This window comes from Hermetia illucens, chromosome 2 (assembly GCF_905115235.1).
Source record: "Hermetia illucens chromosome 2, iHerIll2.2.curated.20191125, whole genome shotgun sequence".
Taxonomy (NCBI): domain Eukaryota; kingdom Metazoa; phylum Arthropoda; class Insecta; order Diptera; family Stratiomyidae; genus Hermetia; species Hermetia illucens.
Window position 1 is genome coordinate 111,914,678 of NC_051850.1, and position 20,575 is coordinate 111,935,252.

Below are 20,575 nucleotides of genomic sequence, written 5' to 3' on the forward strand. Positions count from 1 at the left end.
TAGATAGAAGAAATTATCAACGGTCTCAAAGTTGTAGTCTCCTATCTTTATTCTTCTCGGTTGACCAATGCAGTTTGATGTTGTCTGTTGGTTGGTTTTCAGTGCTAACATTGCTATCATATATTTTGTCTTGCCTTCATTGATGTGCAGTCAAGATCTCGCGCCGCCTGCTCGATCTAGATGAAGGCAGTTTGTACGTCTCGGGATGTTCTTCCCATGATGTCAATATCGTCAGCATAGGCCAGTAGTTGGGTGGACTTAAAAAGGGTCGCACCTTTTGCATTTACCTCGGCATCACGGATCACTTTCTCGAGGGCCAGGTTAAAAAGGACGCATAATAGGGCATCCGCTTGGCTTAGAGCGTTGTTGATGTCGAATGGTCTTGAGAGTGATCTTGCTGCTTTTATCGAGCCTCGCAAATTGGTTAGGATCAGCCTAGTCAGTTTCTTCTCTCATGGCCGTGTACAATTTTACCTTAGCTATGCTATTATAGGCAGCCTTAAAGTCGATGAAAAGATGGTGCAACTGATGTCCATATTCCAACAGTTTTCCATCGCTTGCTAAAGAGAGAAAATCTGATCTGTTGTTGATTTGCCTGGAGTGAAGCCTCTTTGGTATGGGCCAATGATGTTCTGGGCTTATAGGGCTATCCGGCCTAACAAGATAGAGGAGAATATCTTATAGATGGTACTCAGTAACGTAATACCTCTATAATAGCTGCGTGATACCTCCCTTTCAATGTATGAGACAGATAATGCCTCTTCGCCAGTCGCCAGGCATTGATTCGTTGTCTCACATCTTGAGCACAAGTTGATGAACATTGGGGTAATATTTAACCAATTCGGCTGTAATTCTATCGGCTCCTGGCGATTTATGATTTTTAAGCCGATGGATTGCACGGACTGTTTTTCCATTCTTGGTGGTGGCAGTATTTGCCCGTCGCCTTCAGTTGGCGTGACCTCCAACTCGCCGATGTTGTAGTTATTCAGTAGTTCATAAAAGTACTCAACCCATCGCTCCAATATGCCCATTCTGCTTGGGATCAACTCAGATTTCTCTCTTTGTCATTGCAGGATGAACACCACTTTTTGGTAAAACTCCGGCGCCTGGTGCGGTTGCTCCCTATACTTTTCGAGTTCACAGATTTGTTGATTACCCCACGCCGCTCGATGGAGTACGTGATAAGTTTCTGCGCATGCCCGCGTTCTTTGAGAATGCAACATTACTCAGTATGCGGCATTCTTCCGTTCCGTAGCTTACATTCATCATCAAATCCGACTCTTTTTGCGGTTGGGGCCAAGTATGTTTGTGACCATATTTATGATAACGTTCTTCAGGTGGTTGTGAAGATTATTTATTGATGCTTCATCTCCAGGACCTCTGTTGACTGCAATTATTACGGCATCCATTTCCTCTTATAGGTGTCGTGGAGGGCTGTGTTGTGGATGGTTTCAGTGTTAACTCTCACCTGATTTTCAGAGGGGATTCTGGGTGGTGTTATTCGAGCTCGGAGCACCATGCCAACGAGATAGTGATCCGAGTCTATATTGGGCCCCCTATACGTTCTGACATTCATCAAGGCTAAGAAGTGGCGGCATTCGATCAACACGTGGTCAGTTTGGTTGAAAGTGGTCCCGTCTGGAGAGGCCCATGTATGTTTGTAGATCACTTTCCACGCAAACTAGGTACTTCCAACAACCAATTCGTGTGACACTGCTAATTGAATAATCCGAAGTTCGTTATCATTTGTATTTTGGTGTAAGCTACGGGAGCCAATGTAGCGCCTGAGTGCGGGCTCCTTCCCTACTTAAAATCCCCAAATATGATTTTGATATCATATCTGGGACAGGCTTAGAGGGTTCGTTCTACTACCTCGTAGAAGGTATCCTTCCCTGACTATGCAGTCTCCTCCGTTGCAAGTGCTAATTATTAATGTCACTTGCATTAATCCCGTCGCTTACATTCATAAGAATTGAATTTAATTGTATGAATTTCATAACATAAATATAGAAAGATGCGTACACTACGGGGAAAATCGACTTGAGTGCATATATCATATTATGGAAATCGTACAATTAAATGCCACTAAAAGTGAAGTTGAATGTCCTCCATTCTAGGTCGGAGGAATCAAGTACCGCTCCTAAAAATTGCTAATTCACTGCCATTCCACTAATGTTGATACTTGCACTTTCTTTTCTCGAAATATCTTAAGACCACAAGGCCTCAAAAATATACCATGGAGGATACAAATAGGGCTAAATAAATTTTTCTGATCAACGTTAGCACGTGAGGCGCTCGTTCTTTGGAATGCTCCGACAACCAGATTATTCATGTTTCAAACGAATCGAAAGATTTCGAAAATTTAGGAGCATTAAATACCTAGAAGTAGAAAATATCTCAGAATTTGTGTCGATTATAGTCTGCAACCACACCTATGCGTCATCGTTCACGATTCGCTAAAATGCGCTTGAACTCCCTCCAGGAGTTCCCGAGGCACTCGCACTCCTCTTCCATTATTCTGTGCCACGTGCTCTTGGGTCGACTCACTCATCAGCCATCTTGGGATATTCGTTGTTAGTGTGCTTGAGTTTGGCTGTCAACACACTTAGTGCTGTGCAAGTGATATGCTTACAGCAGCGGAAACGAACACAACACATCCATGACGACGGGATTCGAACCCAAAGCAACAAGATCGAGAGGCTAACACACAACGTGGTAAAAAATTCTATTGGGGTAGATTGTGTAATCATAAGGACATCATGTGAGGCTTATTGCTTTGCCTTAAATTACTTCTAGGAGACCCTTATTATCTCGCATCTACGAACTTTACTGCCGTGGTTGATTTTACAATATAAATAGTTTTAAAGCGAAAACAACCTCAACTAACACAATCAACAGACATTCTCACCATTTCCCAATTCCGCCCGAATACCCGCACTCCCTTCGTTTATCCTTTCATAATTTAAAATCAAAATAACCCGCTTGTCTCAGAAACAGTCAGTTACATAGGTTTTATTTCGAAAAACTAGTAGGAAAACTTCCATTTCGAGCTTCTTTTACTATAATACATATATTTCTTATACAATAAAGTAGTCTTCAAAGATGGTTAAAAAGTACTTCCATAGGCCTTAGACATCCAAAAAGTCATAATTTTGCATTCAATCTTCCAACGGATACTTTGAAGTTGATATTTTATTTATTGACACTGACTACGTAGAAAGAAATCCTTTTGGAAATAAAAGCTTTTTAAGTATTGTGGAAACCAAAAAACGTATCCAAATTGTAGAAAATAACCTTTTATATGTAAAAAGAAAAGGTTGAATAATTAATTCAAACACATAAAAGGAAAATAAAACCATTAATGGTGCTTCGTTTGAATACGATTTATCGTTGATTTTTTTTCTATGTGAAATGAAAATGACTTATCGGAAAAATATACAATAACTAAAAAGGAATAAACCAAATATTGAATGAATTTAAAAAAATAATAAAATTATATAGAAATTTTTCTAAAGATATCACTTTTATTTTTTATTTTGAGAGAAGAATTTAATCTAAACGTATGATAAACAAACGAAGGAATATCGAATGGAATTATTTGGAAGCTAAAAAAGATGAAGATCTTTTAAATATGATAACATTATACATGAAAGATTAATAAAGTGTTAATACAGGAAGTGATCCCAAGCAATTGTTTTGAAATATTTTGAGCAAAATATGTTTACCTTTTGTTTTTTAATAATTCAACTCAATTCTTACAGACACACAGCTGCACGAAGGTACTCGATGAAGCAACATTTGGCGAATAAAGATGTTTTCCAATCTACCATATCTATTGATCTATACATTTCCCCCGCACATTATACTCTTCTAATTCACTACGAAGTCCACTAAATTCATCCCTGCAATATAATATCCAAGCCGAAAGCGAACATCAACCCAAATCGTAGTGATATTACATTTCCTGCGCCGAACAATACCACTACACCATTTTCCACCAGATCTTAGTCAGAGCACCTCCAACAACACATACTTCGGCATCTTCAGCGTACTTCTGGACAACCCAATAATCCATAAAAGAATACATAAAACTAATTATACGTCGTATTCTAGAAAAAAAAAACACAACATCAAAGCTATCCTCTTTTCTCCTGTAGCACTACAATCCGAAGTTGGCCCTTGTTGGTGGACCGAACCGAAAAATCAGAAAAAATTGCTAACCTCCTGCCTCCACTACACGGTGCCTAGGCCGCAAAAAAACCCTCCACACCGATAACTGCTCAGATAAAGTTAATATCAGTATATTACCATATTTTTTGAAAATTGGATGGAAGTTCACCTTGAATCATACAATTTTCCAGTTATTTAGGCTATGATAAAGATACTATCACCTTTGGTGAAAATCGCATTATTGTTAATATAAATATACATAGTTTTGTGCAAATTTACTGCAATCTAAGACTGAATGTCAGGATCACACTAAAATGACATATTAAATGCATGAACATTACGAGCTAAGTAGAAATGGGACAAATCCCCACTCAAATATATAAGAAATACACAAAACGTTTCATACCTGAAACATCCAGCTCCCGGTTTCCCCACTTGTTATTTTTTACTGGCAGTTAAAGCTAGAATGTTTAACTTGCAAGCATGATCCACATGATCTTCGAAGAAATTGAACCCTCTTTTTCTAAAGCATGCAAGATTTCATTTCCCTTTACACCACAATGACCGCGTAGTTTCAAAAGACTACCTAACGCACTCAATGCAGCCCGACTATCGCTACAGAGCGCGATACGCCTGCCATTCAACCACTCGTTAATCATCCAGGTTGCCGCCCTTAGGATCGCATACGCTTCAGCCTAAAAGACCGTTGTATATTGTTTTTATTCAAGAAGGTCTGTTTTTGAGCTATCGGTGTAGAAGACGTCAGCATGTCCTGACACACATTCTTCTGGTTTGTCCCAGTTTTCTCTTCGTTCCAAGATAACTTCACCAAACAGATGTATGGGGATCTGAGAATCAGAAACCGTTGCGGAAACTGGATTCGGTTCTCCCATTAATTCTACCAATGCTCTGTGCCCCCTTGTCCATTGTTTCCCCATAGAATCTAATCGAATTAATCTATGAGTTCTCTCATTACAGTGGTCTGAATAAACAAATTCAAACGCTACCGATTGAGTAATGCATTCAGAGCTGCGCCGGATATCGTGTCCATGGCATCGGTAATACCCAGACACACAGTTCTTTGCAGTGTGGCTAATTTACAGCGAAAACCCTTTTGTTTTGCCTTAACCCACCACACTACGGATACATAAGCGAACATCGACCTAATGATAGCAACATATACCCACATTACTACCTGAGACCAAAATCCCATGTCGAGGCAAAGGTCCGCCTACACAGATCATAAGCTGTTACAGCTTGTTTCATCTTTACCTCTACATATTTACTCCAAAGAAGCTTTTTATCTAGAATACCCTCAGATGTTTCACTTCTTCGAAGCGTCGAAAGATTGTCATCATCATCTTTAGAAGATAAAGACCATTATGTTTTCTTCTTTTTGTAAATAATACCATTGTATACTTGCATTTCAAAGTTGTGTCCTCTACCTTTGAAACCAAAGAGTGAAGAGCAAACTTACAGACTTTCCACGTTGGCAAGAATGTTGGTTTCCATTTATTGGATGTGGCGTTAGGGCCTTCTCGCGAAAATGATGTGAAGCTGATTTGTCTGAAGTTCTTTGGATATAAATAGCCATCTTTCCCAGTCTTAGGTATGAAGACTACCTTAAACTTCTGCCAAAAGGAAAGCACGTGGCCCAGAGCAAGACATCCTCGAAAAATATTTCTTAGAAGTCGCTCTAAGTGCTCCATGTCCTCCTTTCGCATCAATGGGTAGATGCCCTCCATATCAGGTGCTTTGAAGTATTTAAATGATAATATGGCAGCTTTCGCCTCTTCATTGGTAACAATCATAATGTCCAAATTTTCCTTGCAACACTTACGTGTTGAATAGTTTGACCTGTTCTCCCGGGTGGTGCAAATCCAACAGAATTTGTATAAAATCTGGAGTTCGTTAAAGTACCATCCGGTTTTCTAAGAAAGTCCAACTTTGCCAACTCATCCGTATTAAAGATTTTGCACAGCCTAGAAGTCTCTCTTTCAGTTTCCAGTTCCTGACAGTATGCTCTAAAAGATTTTCGTTTCTAACGTTTTGCGAGCCCCTTATATTCACGCTGTGAGTTCCGGAAGTTTAAACAGTCTTCTTACTTATTACTTTTACAAGCACGATTTGGAAGTTGTTTGCTTGATTTCCTGAGTCTCTGCAATTCTCGGTTGCACCATAAAACCGTTTTACCACGTTAGGTTCGAAAAATAGGACATGCCTCTTTAAAATACTCTAAAAGTGTACGATTCACAGTTTTCAACTGATTTTCTATCGCCAAAGGAGTTCTTAATCTCCTAAGGAATTCCACTTTGTCGCTAAAAGGTTCATTAAACTTTGTACAATCCGTTTTCCTAGAATTCCGTCTTTGTATTACAGACTGTTCGCCCGCAATAGCCAGACTAAATTCCAAGTAACGGTGATCTGAGAGTGAGGCTTGATTAAGCACTCGCCAGTCTCTCATCAATTCTAACAACTTTGAAGTGCAGATTGTTAGGTCAGTTACTTCACCTCTTCTTGGCTCCATGAACGTAGGGGCGCACCTACATTCGCGGTCATCGGACCAGCTGGAGTGATCTATCAAATAGCTTCTCTCCCTTAGGATTGCATTTGCTACTGCTCCAACAAATATGCTGGGCATTCACATCACAGCCCATTAAGAGTTTAATTTAAGGCCACTTGATTCTGCATACGCTACCAGATCCCTTAGTTTTTGCTTCTTGGAGGTCACAAAGAATCGTAGGGTAAGTAAGCAGAGGCAACTTTGACGTTTCCTCTCTTACCATTAAGCTGGTATTGTAAGTTACCCGAAACAAGATCCTGGGGACAACATTGGCACAGCATGATTTCCTCTAAGAATTTTGACATCAGAACGCATGGTAATCTTCCATTTAAGAAGATCCTAGTCCCCTTGACTGATTCAATTCCACAGATTTTGTTAAAACTCATGGCTCTTGAACCAGAAACATATAGGGATAGTCCAGCAACTTTGCCAGCCTTGCCGCCAGCCTGTAGTCTCTTCTCCTTTGCGGAGTTTCATTCGGCCAAGCCTTCCTCCCCCATTTTTTGGAAGAGTTAGGCAACAGTGTCACCGAGAGGCCAGCCTTAGCCAGCTTTCCAGTTCCTCTCATTAAGGGAGTTGCTGTACTATCCTTCTGGCACCACCATAGACACCGGGTGTAGGTTTTCCACTAAAGTGAAAAGCCTGTCTTCCACAGATTTCTCCGTGGGGAACATGAATCTGGTGAGGCCTCCTGAATCCGTGCCTCGACCACGACCTGATTTCTCAAAGTCGCGGGTGGATTCGAAGTTTGAAATTTCTTACCATTTGGAGAGTTATAATCCTTTGTTTCCATCTTCATGTGTTTTTGGACACCCTTAATGTAGTAGTAAACTACCACAGGCTCCCCCACCACGACAAGGTGATGTCCGAGGTGGAAGCCCGAATCGCTTACTATAGTTCGAATCACTTACTTTATTTGATCCTACTTCTCCTCTACACTCTTGATTCGTTGATGTTGCCTTAGCGGTAAAAGGATTCATTACTCCAACATTCCTACGTATTTCTATGCAGTCTCTGTAGTTTGAAGCTGTTTGATAACAAATCTGATAGCTGTAGTAGACCTGCTATGCTTTCATGTAATATCCACCCTTTCCACGGGCCAGAAAGCATCCTCATTATTTTCCATCAGCCTACCCCTTAGCCACCGGAAAAGTACATACAGTTAATAGTATATATCGCAATAAAGGACTGCTTTATGCGAATATAAGGTACTAACTGAAAATTATACCTAAGATTATTGTGTGGCTTTTGAAGGCCTTTTCTTTACCTTTTCCGGAAGAGAGCTTTTGTTTATTATTGAACACTCGTTTCGACGCAAACTGAAAAAATGAATTTGGAAAGAACACCGCATCCACTCTTGCCGGAATTTTGGCCATAACGGTCATTCATAATACATTCAGATTCTTGATTATTAAGTTTTTTTGAAACCACTTCGATGGAAGTGTTATCGAGTCATTCCTCCAATTTACCTGCGAACTGTTAAGGAAATCATTTGTATTTACTTCTCTTTGCAGATCTTGATTTGTTTATTCTTTATCACAATTGTTTTTTTGTCAGAATGAATTCACATTATTAGTAGTGGATTATACTTCTTATTTAGCTTCTTCCCTTTTCTTATCATTTTACTTTAGTGCTATTCTATTATTTTGTTATATTTAGTTTCATTTTATTCGTTATTTCCGAGTTATCACAATCTCAGTGCGTTGGATTTTACCTAACACTAAGTGCCAGGCAGTTGGACTAAGCCGACCCTACCTACATAAAAAATAGAGGGGTTTAATGGTGGTGACCGGAGGTGTTATTGGGAAGGCGAGCATGTTTGCAGAATGGTGTACCTCTGTATGGTTTGAACCAGACCATGCAGGATTCTCAAGGGATCTAGAGAAACTATGGTAATTGAGGTACAGTGAGTCTTTGAGGGTTTAACGTGAGCACCTGTCTGGACGGCTTAATCCCACGGTCTTCTTAAGATGCGGATTGATTTAGTGACCACAATCAGAGCCCCGCTGAGACAAGCAACAAAGGTACCAGTCTATACCAAGTGCATGGCTTAGCATTCATACAGTATACCCCTGGTGAGGTTTCGTGACAAATTTGCCACTTTAGATGAGTCTCCGTGCAGACTCGGGTCTGATCGCCCTGATTAGGCCTTTGGAGCATTCGCCTACTACATCACGGCCGGCAAGCCAAAGTGAGTACAGCGTCTCCGGGTGCCACCACTATGGAGGTGCTCCTCGGCCACTTGGTTTTGGTTTAGCCGACATGGTCTTCCTCACCGCCACCTCTGAGCACCGGTAATTGAGGTACAACATATCTAGCTGACAATATTATGAAATTAAAACCACACTCTCGCGGGATAGAAAAATCAGAAATATACGCGAATATACCGTTATGCCTACTAACAGATTGCATTGCCTTCAACTTTCATTCGTCGATCCGCTCGTCGTTCAACTACATCCCAATTGATTGAAAGATCGATGCTTTGAGTTACATGGAATTAGATCGCAACATGCCTTACAAACGGCAGTATGCAGGGGAGCCGCCTGCTCCTTATTGTAAAATAAATGTGTAATGAGTCGAATTGGCGGTGATATTGTGCGGTAACATCAACTACTCCCCTACCTGCAATGTTACGACGCTAGGTCAATTACTCCATTCAGAATTTGGGTAATGCGTTCATATCCACCATTGGACTTTTCCAGATCGTCCTTCACCCACGGAATATTCCAATTGAGCAAGCCAATAAAGGGATAGCAAACGCATTGAATGTCTGTTTTTATTTTTCCCCGAAAAATGCGATTTCAGCCTCAGCTACACACGTCAAAAGAATTCTGTCAGAAAAGCAGTCAGTTCCTTATATTTGCAGTAATATGTCTCAGTCATAGGTTAGATGTGGAGGTTACCAATGTTATGTCCGACGTGCATCTCATTCCAGGATGGGTTACATTCGACACTTGTCTAAATCCAATTCCATCCTAATATCAAGGCTAAATATTTTAAGGTGTTGACATTCTCAAATGAGCGCATCGATATGGTGATGTGCTATGCTTCCATGACTGTCACCAAAACCTTTAGTTATAGATCTACACAATACAGACATAGGACATCGATTAGCCAGATATGCGCTGCCAATTGCTTTCAAGTAATCCATATAGCCTCTATCCACTTGCCTGACCTACAACTACCGAGTCGATAATGAGTTACTCTTTGCAACTCTTCCACAAATTGGTAGTACTTCTGCCTACCTTTACACTAATGATGCATGTTATGAATTTCTAGAAGTTGACAAACGAGCAATCGGTATTCTGTACGCGAGGTCCTACGCTGTATCCTTTTTAGAGGCAAGGTAGGTAATCCCCGCAGTGAAGAAGGGTGGAAATTCCTCGGGCCGACTACTGTTTTGTACTATGTGCCAACCGACCGTGTATATTGATGAGCTTTTTGTACCAAAAAATCTACACCCGATCAAAATCCGAGCCCCGCAGTTCATCCCGCTCTTAAAGGCTCGTTGAAGCTTCTCTTCAATAAAGTTTACAATATTGATGCCAGCGATAGTGACATGACGGGTGTCTTTAGTAATAACCCATTCAGCATACTGAGCGGGTAACCCCCAATATTATTTGCTTTCGTTCGGAAAACTGCATTGTCTGCGCACTTTCTAGTGATCCGCTGGTTTCTCGTGTTGTATTTTGAGCACGTCTGAAGTGATTTTCACCATACCGTCAAAACCGACCGCATACGATAGAAAATTGCTTGAGTGCGCCCAGAATTTCAACTACGGGGAGTGGCATATTTCCGCTAAACCCTCTGCACTTTATTCTTCACCCGTCTACTGGCGTTGCAAGTATTAATTTGAGTCAACCTGAATTAGGCATGATACACATAGCTCAGGATATTATGGGAACTGTAAATTAAATGTTACTATTACTATACTTACATTCATAATATCCTTCATACTGTTTGGAGCGTAGCTTGCCTGTATCACCAATAGGAAGATGACAGCACTCGTCAATGAAAATTAAGCAATAGATTTGTGTAGGCCCAGATAGGAACTCATTAAATTTTCGGTAATTTTTGTTTGGTAATCTTTAAGTGAGTCGATATATGTATTTCTGTGAAAATAGAAACAATCGATTATTTAGCCGTTATTAAAAATTTGTACGGGGACCCTGCGGCATCATCTAGCACGCTGAAATTTTCAGTTACTGAGTTCATACGTGGACGTATCAGTCTGAGTGACGTGTACCGAAAAATTTAAGTTTGGAAACTAGCAGAAGCTACGACCGTGTCCAAGGAATATGTTTGTAACATTTCGAATCAAGATTTAAATATGAGGAAACTGACGGAACGTGGGAAGCCGCGTTAGCTTACTCCGGACTAAAAATATGTTCGAATGATCATTTCCCATACGTCGTGGGCACAATTTGAACACAACAAATTAGAGTTTTAGTGCCAAGTAACTACTGTAATAAATTTGCAGTCATTTTTTCCTCCTCTTTAGTTTTGTGTCCTAATGTTTCATTCGATATATGTAAATGGAAAATTTGGATATGAAGGCCAATCCAAGTATAAATTTAAATGTTTCGGATTGAAGATACAAGAACTTTGACAAAGTCTTAAGGACTCACCTTCCGGAACTGGCTAGCAACCGTTAGACCTGCATTTAAATGTACGGAGGCTCAACCCTCGAAATTCGCCGAATTTCCGTGTAACAGAGCTATCAATCTTCTTGCAATCTTAACAAATAAGTTGGATAATCATTTAGTTGTTCTTCGCAGGTAATATTCTTATTCCGTCATTGATCACAAAGCTTCGGAAAAATGCTTGGATGTTCACCTTAATCGACATACTGGCCCTGTCGAGAAATGAGCATGGACGGGGTGAGAACTAAGTAAATCAGTCCAAGCTAAACAACTACGCATGCACGATAAATATTTATTTATTTAATTCAAAATGTACAATTAGCAGAAAAATTCCATTCGCGTATATACAGGGGTACAGGACAATTCGACCTAGATCCGTTAAGGACGTGTAGTATCCATCATTTCTGACTGATTTCACTGTGAAACACCCTACTCTACCCTGATCCTTTTGAAGGGATCCTACCGGGAAAAACGGAGCAAGTGCAAGAGTCCTTTGAAAAAGACTCACTGATATTTGCGCTCTACAAGAAACTCGATGGTGCGGTGCCAAAAGCTGCGACAGTAACGGCTATAAACTTTCCTGTTTCAGTAGCCAATGCACACGCTATGACATCGGCAGTGTCACCTCTGGGGGATGACCGGCTGATCAAGCTCTCCATTATATTAGCTCATCCCGCCATTCATTTCTCCACATACGCAACACAGACAGATCGACCCCATGCCGAAAAAGATCCCCTCTAGCAATTGACACAATGACCTATACCGTTCCTGCCGATTACCATATCGCCATTGCCAGCGATATTAATGATCATGCGGGTGAAAAGGCAAAAAAGGGTTTGGAGCACGCACTGAGGGTGGCTAGCGAATAGTCAATTTTACGGACGCTCACGACCTTGTACTTTTCAATACAAGATTTATCTAACCGACATTTGAAGCAATTTCACTTGTCAGTGCCACTGACGTCAAGAAAGCACTCAATTGAATAAAATCTCGTATAGCAACATGACCCGACGACATTGCAGCTATATTCTGGAGAGTGAGCAGCTGGGACCAAACACTCTGGCTTAGTGAAGTCTTCAATCGAGTTATTGAGGTAAGTAGAACTTGGCAAGAAAGCACAACGGGTGCAATTTGCAACAGATATACAAATTACCGTCCGATCCGATTACTGTCTAAAACCATGAAGATTTTTGAACGCAGTCTTGAGACCCGTATTCGCAACATGCTCCAGTGAACCAAGTCGGATTCATCAACAACTGCAGAACTACCCGCAGTACACACTGGACGCTTATTCACAAAGAAACACCGTCGCCCTCTCTACATTGCATTTCTGGATAGAGAGAAGGCGGTTGACCGTGCGCCACAAAAACTCTCCTGGTGTACTTTGCGGCAAATCTACGTGAAACTCGCATGCTGGGTTAAAATAGTCTACTGCGATCTGAAGAGTTAAGTTCAAAGTGGGGCAAGTATATCAGGGCCACTTCGTGTACCTTTCTCTTGGTGTTTATCAAGGAAGCACTCTCTCGCCACTCTGAATTGTTCTTGTTATTGATACTGTCGCACTACACTGATCTATGCAGATGATGTTTTCCTAACGTGGAAAGTGGAATGTTCGCCTCATGCAGTATCGTCTTAGACGGAATCTAAATGAAACGAGATTTTTGAGGACCGGTCCCAATGGCAGGTATCACAGCCAGTGGCAGCACAATTTACCGAAGTGTTGTCCACCCTGTCGCCCTCTACCGTTCTAAATGATGGTCGACTTCCAAAGGCAATGAACAACGTTTCGTGGTAATAGGGACAACGATTTTGCGTTGGAGCAGTGGTGTAACGCGCCATGATTATATCCGCGATCGATGTGGGGTTGCACCAAGCATGGAAAAATTGCTAGATGCACCTTCACATGTAATGCGAACACTTGATAAGATTGTTCTGAACATCGAAGTTAATGAGAAACGAAAAAACAACGGTGGTCTGATACGCTAGATGGAGGTTTGAGAGCCTCGCAACTTCAGCATATGACTAAGCAAAATGGCGTAGCCGATCAAGATGCGAGTGACCTCGCTTCTAAACGGGATAAAGGCTGAAAAATAAGAAGACAACAGAACAAAGAAAGAACATTGATGTGGAGCAGGGTGAACCTTCCGCCTGTCAAAATCCTATTGATTCTAGATGAGACCTACCGTCAACAGTCTTAATTGGGTCATCAAAAGACTTTCTTCTACCTTCAAGTTTAACGTGATCCGATGCGCGATCAACAGTTTATCACTTCGCGCAATACGTCATGTGTCGCAGGATTACGATATTATACTTTGTATCTCTGATTTCGCATTCCAATGCGGATTTACTTTCAATAAAAATTTATGTGAATTTAAAATCAATGGGTCGATATAATTCGAAGGACCCTGAGGTCAGTGGAATCAACATTTTAATCGCCTGTAACATGCACAAAGACGTTGAGCAGGAAGTTTCCAGCTCCCGTTATACAATTAGGTTGAACTACATTTTTAGCAGTACCCACATTGCTTCTTTGTTTGAGTTTGAAAAGTTGAAAGTTGAAAGCTGAAAGGTGTCATGGCACGTATGAATTAAAAGAAAATATTCTCATCGGAAAAATGTTTTATTAACAGGACTTAAAAGAGACAAGTTCTCTAGTGCCTAATAACAACTAATTTGTAAGTCTTACATAAAAAGATTCTTGTTAGTAAACTTTTTCAAAAAGAGAGTAGTGCTAACTCCATCAAAAAGGAAAAAACTGATCATAAGATAAAAGTGAATACAATTTACACACAAATAATGGAATGTATAGAAATTGAAAGTCAAGTGTACAACACAGTTTCATTGTTGGAAGGAAGACAAAGAAAAACTTCTTTGCACGACAGAGATTCTAACGTTCTTCTTTTGCAATGCATACGCAACGCGTACATGACAAAACGCATATAATCAGCCTTTTTAATATACAATTCTTTGAGATAGAAAATTTTTTCAATATATTATTTTATTATTTAAGTCATATGCTATTTCCATTTTTAATTATATACAATTCATGGCATAAAAATAACTATGGGACGTTTCACAGTTGAAATTTCTCCACTTAATTGCCTTCTAATTGAATACTTGATAGAATCGTTATTGTTTCTGTATAGAGTGAATAATTTATTTTTCTTATGTTGATGTAGTAAATCATCGGTAGAATAAAATGAGATTTTTGTAAAAATTATAATTAAATTAAAATAAAGTACGTAAATGGACGGGAAATAAATGTCGACTTCTTTTAGAAAGAAAACTTAAGTTGCTTTGTCGTTTTATAGAATACTAAATTGAATGTGATACGTCTACTACCATTCTCGTGATTTGTTAATAATAATTTGCGGTAGTTCTTACAACAAATGAAATATTCGTGATGCCATTTTGAGTCAATGATGTTGACGAAGCCGTGTTAAGTGTGATATAACGTATGTTTCACTTTACAACCACACCATTGTGTGTGAGGTAAAGAGAGTGAGCAAATCAAATTCGACGAATTCATCTTAACGTTTGTGGCAAAATATCGAACTTCAACAAAGTATCTGAATCACAAAACGTATATTTTTCCGGCACGAAGGAACGATTATATGTGAAATTCTTTGAAACGACTATCGAACGGCCTAAATTCAATTTGATCTCCATAACTACTGCTTGTCTTCAACACCAAACTTCGATTTCTCATTTCGAAACTACCAGCACAGAATCTTTACATTTGGATTCGATTTGCACTTTTAGACTAAAAATTATATCTACGATTTTTTCTTTCATTTGGTCTTACTAACTACGTGTAAAAAATATTTTACCAAAGATAGATCAATTTTTCTTCTTATTTCTTTGCTCTCATTAATTTTTCATCGATTCAACAATCAATAGTTATTAAAGTTCGTGTTTGTAAAATGACCACTTTGTTTGGAACGCGTGAACTAAAATAAATGTATGTAAATAAGTCTAGGCATTTTTTAGGTTTTACATGTAAACGAAGGCGCTGTATAGTTTAAATGAACCACTCTTTTCGTTTTGTGACTTGATGACCGGTTGTACCGCTAACCACTGCCTCATCGGGATCCAATGCCGAATCAGCTCCCTTATCTTCTTGCGTAAGATATTCACCTTTATGTCGTGATAGGTAACGTCCGATGAGAATAGCCATGATGACAAGAAGTAGGAATATTAGAGCGAGAATACCTAGAGAAGGAAACATTCCATAAAAATACTTCATAATCGAAATTGAAGGAAATGCGATACATTGCAATCATATAGCTGTGAAGGATATATAATAAGAGGTAAGTTTATTTGTTAGCCTGGAAATTTTCTGTAAGCTTATTGTTTTTCGAAAACCAACCGTTGTTTTCCTTAATGCCACTTAATGGCAATATTGACGTCAAAAAAGGAAAGACATGAAGCATAAATATTGAGTTCCACTGAATTGTATACAAACAAAATTTAACTTTCATTTTAAGAACAGAAGTAACAAAGCTACTCACGAAGCTTATCGCCTACTACATCAACTGGCTTTTCCCTGTCAAAGGCTATTACAAGAAGGAAGAGTCCTGTTCAATCCGAATCGCCATTAAGGGGAGATATACAATTACCGCCTCCCAAAAATTCATTTTTTCAATCCATATGATTATACTTCAAGAATATTCGCTCAAAATTCTAAAGCGAATTTCGAAAAATTATGGAAACTACAGCCCTGTGAACGTTCCGCTTTAACGATCGGAGTGAGCGAGGGACCCTTTTAAAACGAGCATTAGGTCCAGAAAAAAATCAGTCTATAAAAGTATTTTTCCAATGTAAAGAATTGTACACTGTAACGAGCTAGAGTTGCGTTTGGATGTTTCGCTGTGGAAGCGTTACAGGAGGACGCTTCTGCTCTCCATAGTCAGTCAAAACTTTAAACGCATTTGCCAACCGATTTGAAATTTTATCCATACTCGTATCTTCTATATGACGTTAACTGCTTTTGATACATCCGAACAAAAAAAAAAATTAATAAACAATGACGAAAATTTTACATAATTTCAGCGTGAGTGCAAGCCGCAGCAATTGTGTGCAATAACATTATTAATTTTACAAAAATTTTTATCACAAATATATTATTTTCAAGTTTCAATAATTGTGGAGTTAAGTTTTTTAATTTAACAACACAATCTAAAAAATCGGCTTTCTTTTTTTCGCCTAATTGTATATCCCCCCAAATGAGCAAAAAGTGATGTCGAAAAAGAGGTGACATTTGGCACCGTAGATGAAGATAAGACTCCAAATAGTATCTAAAGTTACGTCAAAAAGAAGCTTCTCATTGCCAAACAAATTATTCAAGTCATTAAGCAGCAAGTGGACCAGAAAAAAGCTCCAGGGCATGGTGGTGCACCAGAGGAATGCAATCACCCGCGTTACCTACATATTCAACGAAACTCTACGTCTCAATTATTACCCCAAGGGTCGGAAGATTTGAGCGACTACAAAGATTCATAAACGTATGAAAGATCAAAACCAGCTTGCATCTTACGTTCTGTCAAAAGTGTCCGGAAAAGTGCTGATTGCAAAAATTGCACCATATCTAATGAAAAACAAAGCTATTCTTCAGCACCAATTTGGCTTCCGAGGGAAGAATGTACAATCGAGGAAGTTCACAGGATCGTCTCAGCAATAAAATATGCACTGGAGAATAGATAGTAGTGCTCAGCAGTTTTGTTAGATGTTCAACAAAGTGACATGAAGGTCTAGGTTGTAATTTAAAATACAGTTACATGGAATTTAGGAACCGTTTTTCTTGGAACGTAAACTCGAGGTGGAGTATAAAAGCTTCATGTCCTGAAGTTTTCCATGACAGTGTTCTACGTCGAACACTACACCTCATCTACACGTCGAACCTATCAACTAACCATAACGTGACAGCACCCTTAACGTGTGCAGATTAACTACCTCCGTCCGATCCCCAAGCTGCGAATCTACTAGAACGAATTAAAAAGTGGTTTACAGAATGGGGAATTGAATTGAACGAAACTAAATATTGGCATAATACTTTCACCCTGACGCCTACTCTCCAAAGCCGTCATAATATCACACTTTCGCAATTCAGCGTGCACATCCAATATCGAGTTGCTACAAAGATCCTAATCCAAGACTAGGTGCCTACCCCGCAGAAACCACCACGCCATCACCAGCAGTTCGTTAAATGCGCTTCAGCTCCTTCCAGGAATTTCTGAGACGCTTGCACTCCTCCACTATTCTGCTCCTGAGATGACCCCCCCCCCTTTTTCAGAAAGTAGACTGCACTGTATGGCGTAGCCAAGCGATGGATTTGCCTCTCTTCCTTAATGTGTGGCCTGCCCGCCGCGACTTCCGCCTTCTGATCATTACTTCCACGGGTAACTTGCATATGCACCGACGAAGTTCTTCCTTCGAAATTGTATCAACCAACGACGCGTCAGGAAGCGACGGAAGGTCGCGGTTCAAATCTCACTGGTGGCAGTGGAATTTGTATCGCGATTTGACGTCGGATACCAGTCGACTCAGCTGTGAATGAGTACCTGAGTCAAATCAGGGTAATAATCTCGGGCGAGCGCAATGCTGACCACATTGCCTCCTAGTGTACCGTTACGGCCTTGAATGAAGTGCTCTAACACACTTCAAGGCCCTGATCCAACATGGATTGTTGCGTCAACGATTATTATTATTAACGACGCGTCACAGGCATCTTAACGAACGCTTGAAGCGTTTGTGTAACAGTGGTGTTCACTTTCATGTGCTACCGTCATATAGCAATACAAAAGGAGCATAGTAAGTACCACTAGATAATTTTAATTTGTAAACAGTATATATATTCTATAGCGTTGGCGAGGAAGACACATTAAGCTAAGTTGCGTCATAGCCTTACAACACTTCGGCGGTCTGTCATTCTGCCCTGGTTGGAAACCCCACAGCAGAATTCTTCTTAAAGCTCGACTTGCATATGACGCAATCTGTTGGGAATGCCTAGAATTCCCGAGATACTTTGTCTAAGAAATTACTATGGTCGTAGCGTTTCATTGTACAGCATCCGGATGTGGCAAGATTCGCGGCATTCGAAATTTATTTCGAATATTGCGAATACCACCGGACAGATGACGTCACCGGCGCTCTCCACTCAGTTCAGGCCTCGCTACAAGAGTGAAGAGCAGAGTAGGTGACGAGAAATGTCAGATGCCATATAGAAAAAAGTGAATGCGGAAAGAGACAAGACGTGATTAGATTAATAAAAATAACGAGCACCAGTTGTGTCGTTGGATATAGTGAAAGGATTCTATAAGAAGTTTTTATGAAATTTACCCTTTGTTGAAGCATTGCAGTTCCATTGTTTTTAATAAAATCAAATGAAGTGTTGTAACAGTGAACATTGTTGTTATTAACTTCTAAACTCACATAGTCTGACAACCCTACACGGTACAGTGTACTTAATGTGGAAGTCCCTGGTAAGGAAGTACAGGAGTACATTGTGAGCATCTACCGGGGCGGCAGAACCGTAGTAGCACCTGCACAAGTGGTTTTTCAAATGCCCAACCAGACGGTAAAATAAAGTACAAATCATTAAATTATTAAATAGACTCTGTTGCCTTCAAAGTTGTACCCTCCTGTCTTCATTGTTTAAAGTTGACCAGCACTATTGGATGTTGTTGCTTCTATCACTTTTGGTGCTGACGTTGTCAAACATGCTACCATGTATATGGGCCCAAGACCCAAGTCTGTACATTTCGGTTTGTTCTTCCTATTATGTCAATATCGTCAACATAGGCCAGTAATTGAGTGGACTTGAAGAAAATAGTGCCTCTCTTATTTACATCAGCAACATGGATCACATTTTCCAAGGCCAGGGTAAAAACAAAGGCATGATAGGGCATCCCTTGCTGTTGTTGATCAGCGTCTTCCGAACCAATCTTATTTGTTCAAATACCAAATTCCCCGAATTGTATGCCCATATAGTCCGTATGTAGAGGCGCTCTTTAGATCGACAGATTTCGTGATAAGTCTCTACCCCTGACCGCGTTCTTACATTGTCCGATATGCAGTCGTTCCGATTTTTTGCGCAAATAGGGCCAAATATGTCGTAGTACATCTGGTAGCTGCAGTTATTGCAGCATCCATTCCCCCCTATAAGTGTTACGGAGGACTTTGTTGATCGTTGGCTTTAGTATTCACCCACCCTCATCTAGTGTCAGAGAGAATTCGAGATTGGGTTGTTATTCGAGCCAGAAGCACCATGCCAACGAGATAGTCACCCGAATCTATATTGGCGTCCTATATGTGCTGACATTCATAAGGTTGATAGGTGGCGGCTTCTGATTAACACGTGGTCAATTTAGTTAAAAGTGGTCCGGTCTGGAGAGACCCCCGTATGTTTCTGGACCGATTTCCGCACAACCCAGGTACTTCTCACAACCATTTGGTTGAATTATCCATAATCCGTTAGCTCCATCCCTACTTGGCTGTTAAAATCTCCAAGTATGATTATGATACCATACCGGGTATCTTCCCCAACTCTGCAGTCTCCACTTCAAAAGTAACAACGTTAATGAGGCTTATACTTCGGAAGTTGCCTAGCAAGCGCAGAGTGCATAGCGGATCGCTTATGCTTTCAAAGCCGATAAAAACAGGTTTAATTTTTTAGCTGACTACTAAATCTACTCCGAAGACATAGTTTACTGGATGGCTGCTATAATATATGGGGTAGCGCATTCTTCGTAACGCTGTGACATCAACCTTACATCGTATAACTATCGACTCATTGCTGAACTGCTTTCGTACAGGACGTGCACACTCCAGAAGAAAATGCTCAAATCAATTATCCTTTTTCGTTGTGTAGCCAATCCAGTTCGAGACTGCTTTTGTCGAGTCGTAACAATTGTCTCCCAAGTACGGTTGTCAACCCTACCTAACCCCTAACCTTGCGGACCAGTTGGTACAGTTTGTTCCATTTCTAGACGACTCGCTTTCCCTTCTCCGTCTATAGTTCGCGTTAAGAAAGAACTTCCAGCGATCACCACGTGCAGATCAGGATAAGGTTTGGTAGCAGGCGTTTCCCAGGTTTTTATTCTACCGTGGGAACAAATCCGCGTTTTCACATTGGACTTATATCACCCTTTGACCGCTCGATCCTCCACTGATCTACACCATGTAGTTCTAGGACAACCCA

General features: G+C 40.2%; 1 protein-coding gene across 2 annotated transcripts in view; it reads right to left on the reverse strand.

Moving 5' to 3' along the window:
- Positions 1 to 13,977: 13,977 nt before the first annotated feature.
- LOC119647465 (neurexin-4) overlaps positions 13,978 to 20,575 on the reverse strand; it is a 100,385-nt gene continuing 93,787 nt past the window's right edge. Inside the window, exon 15 of one of the 2 annotated variants that reach the window (XM_038048400.1) lies at positions 13,978 to 15,588. In XM_038048400.1, the coding sequence (XP_037904328.1) occupies positions 15,398 to 15,588 (191 nt within the window). In that variant the 3' untranslated portion in view covers positions 13,978 to 15,397. The remainder of the gene's footprint in view (positions 15,589 to 20,575) is intronic. The other variant, XM_038048399.1, reaches the window with a different exon arrangement.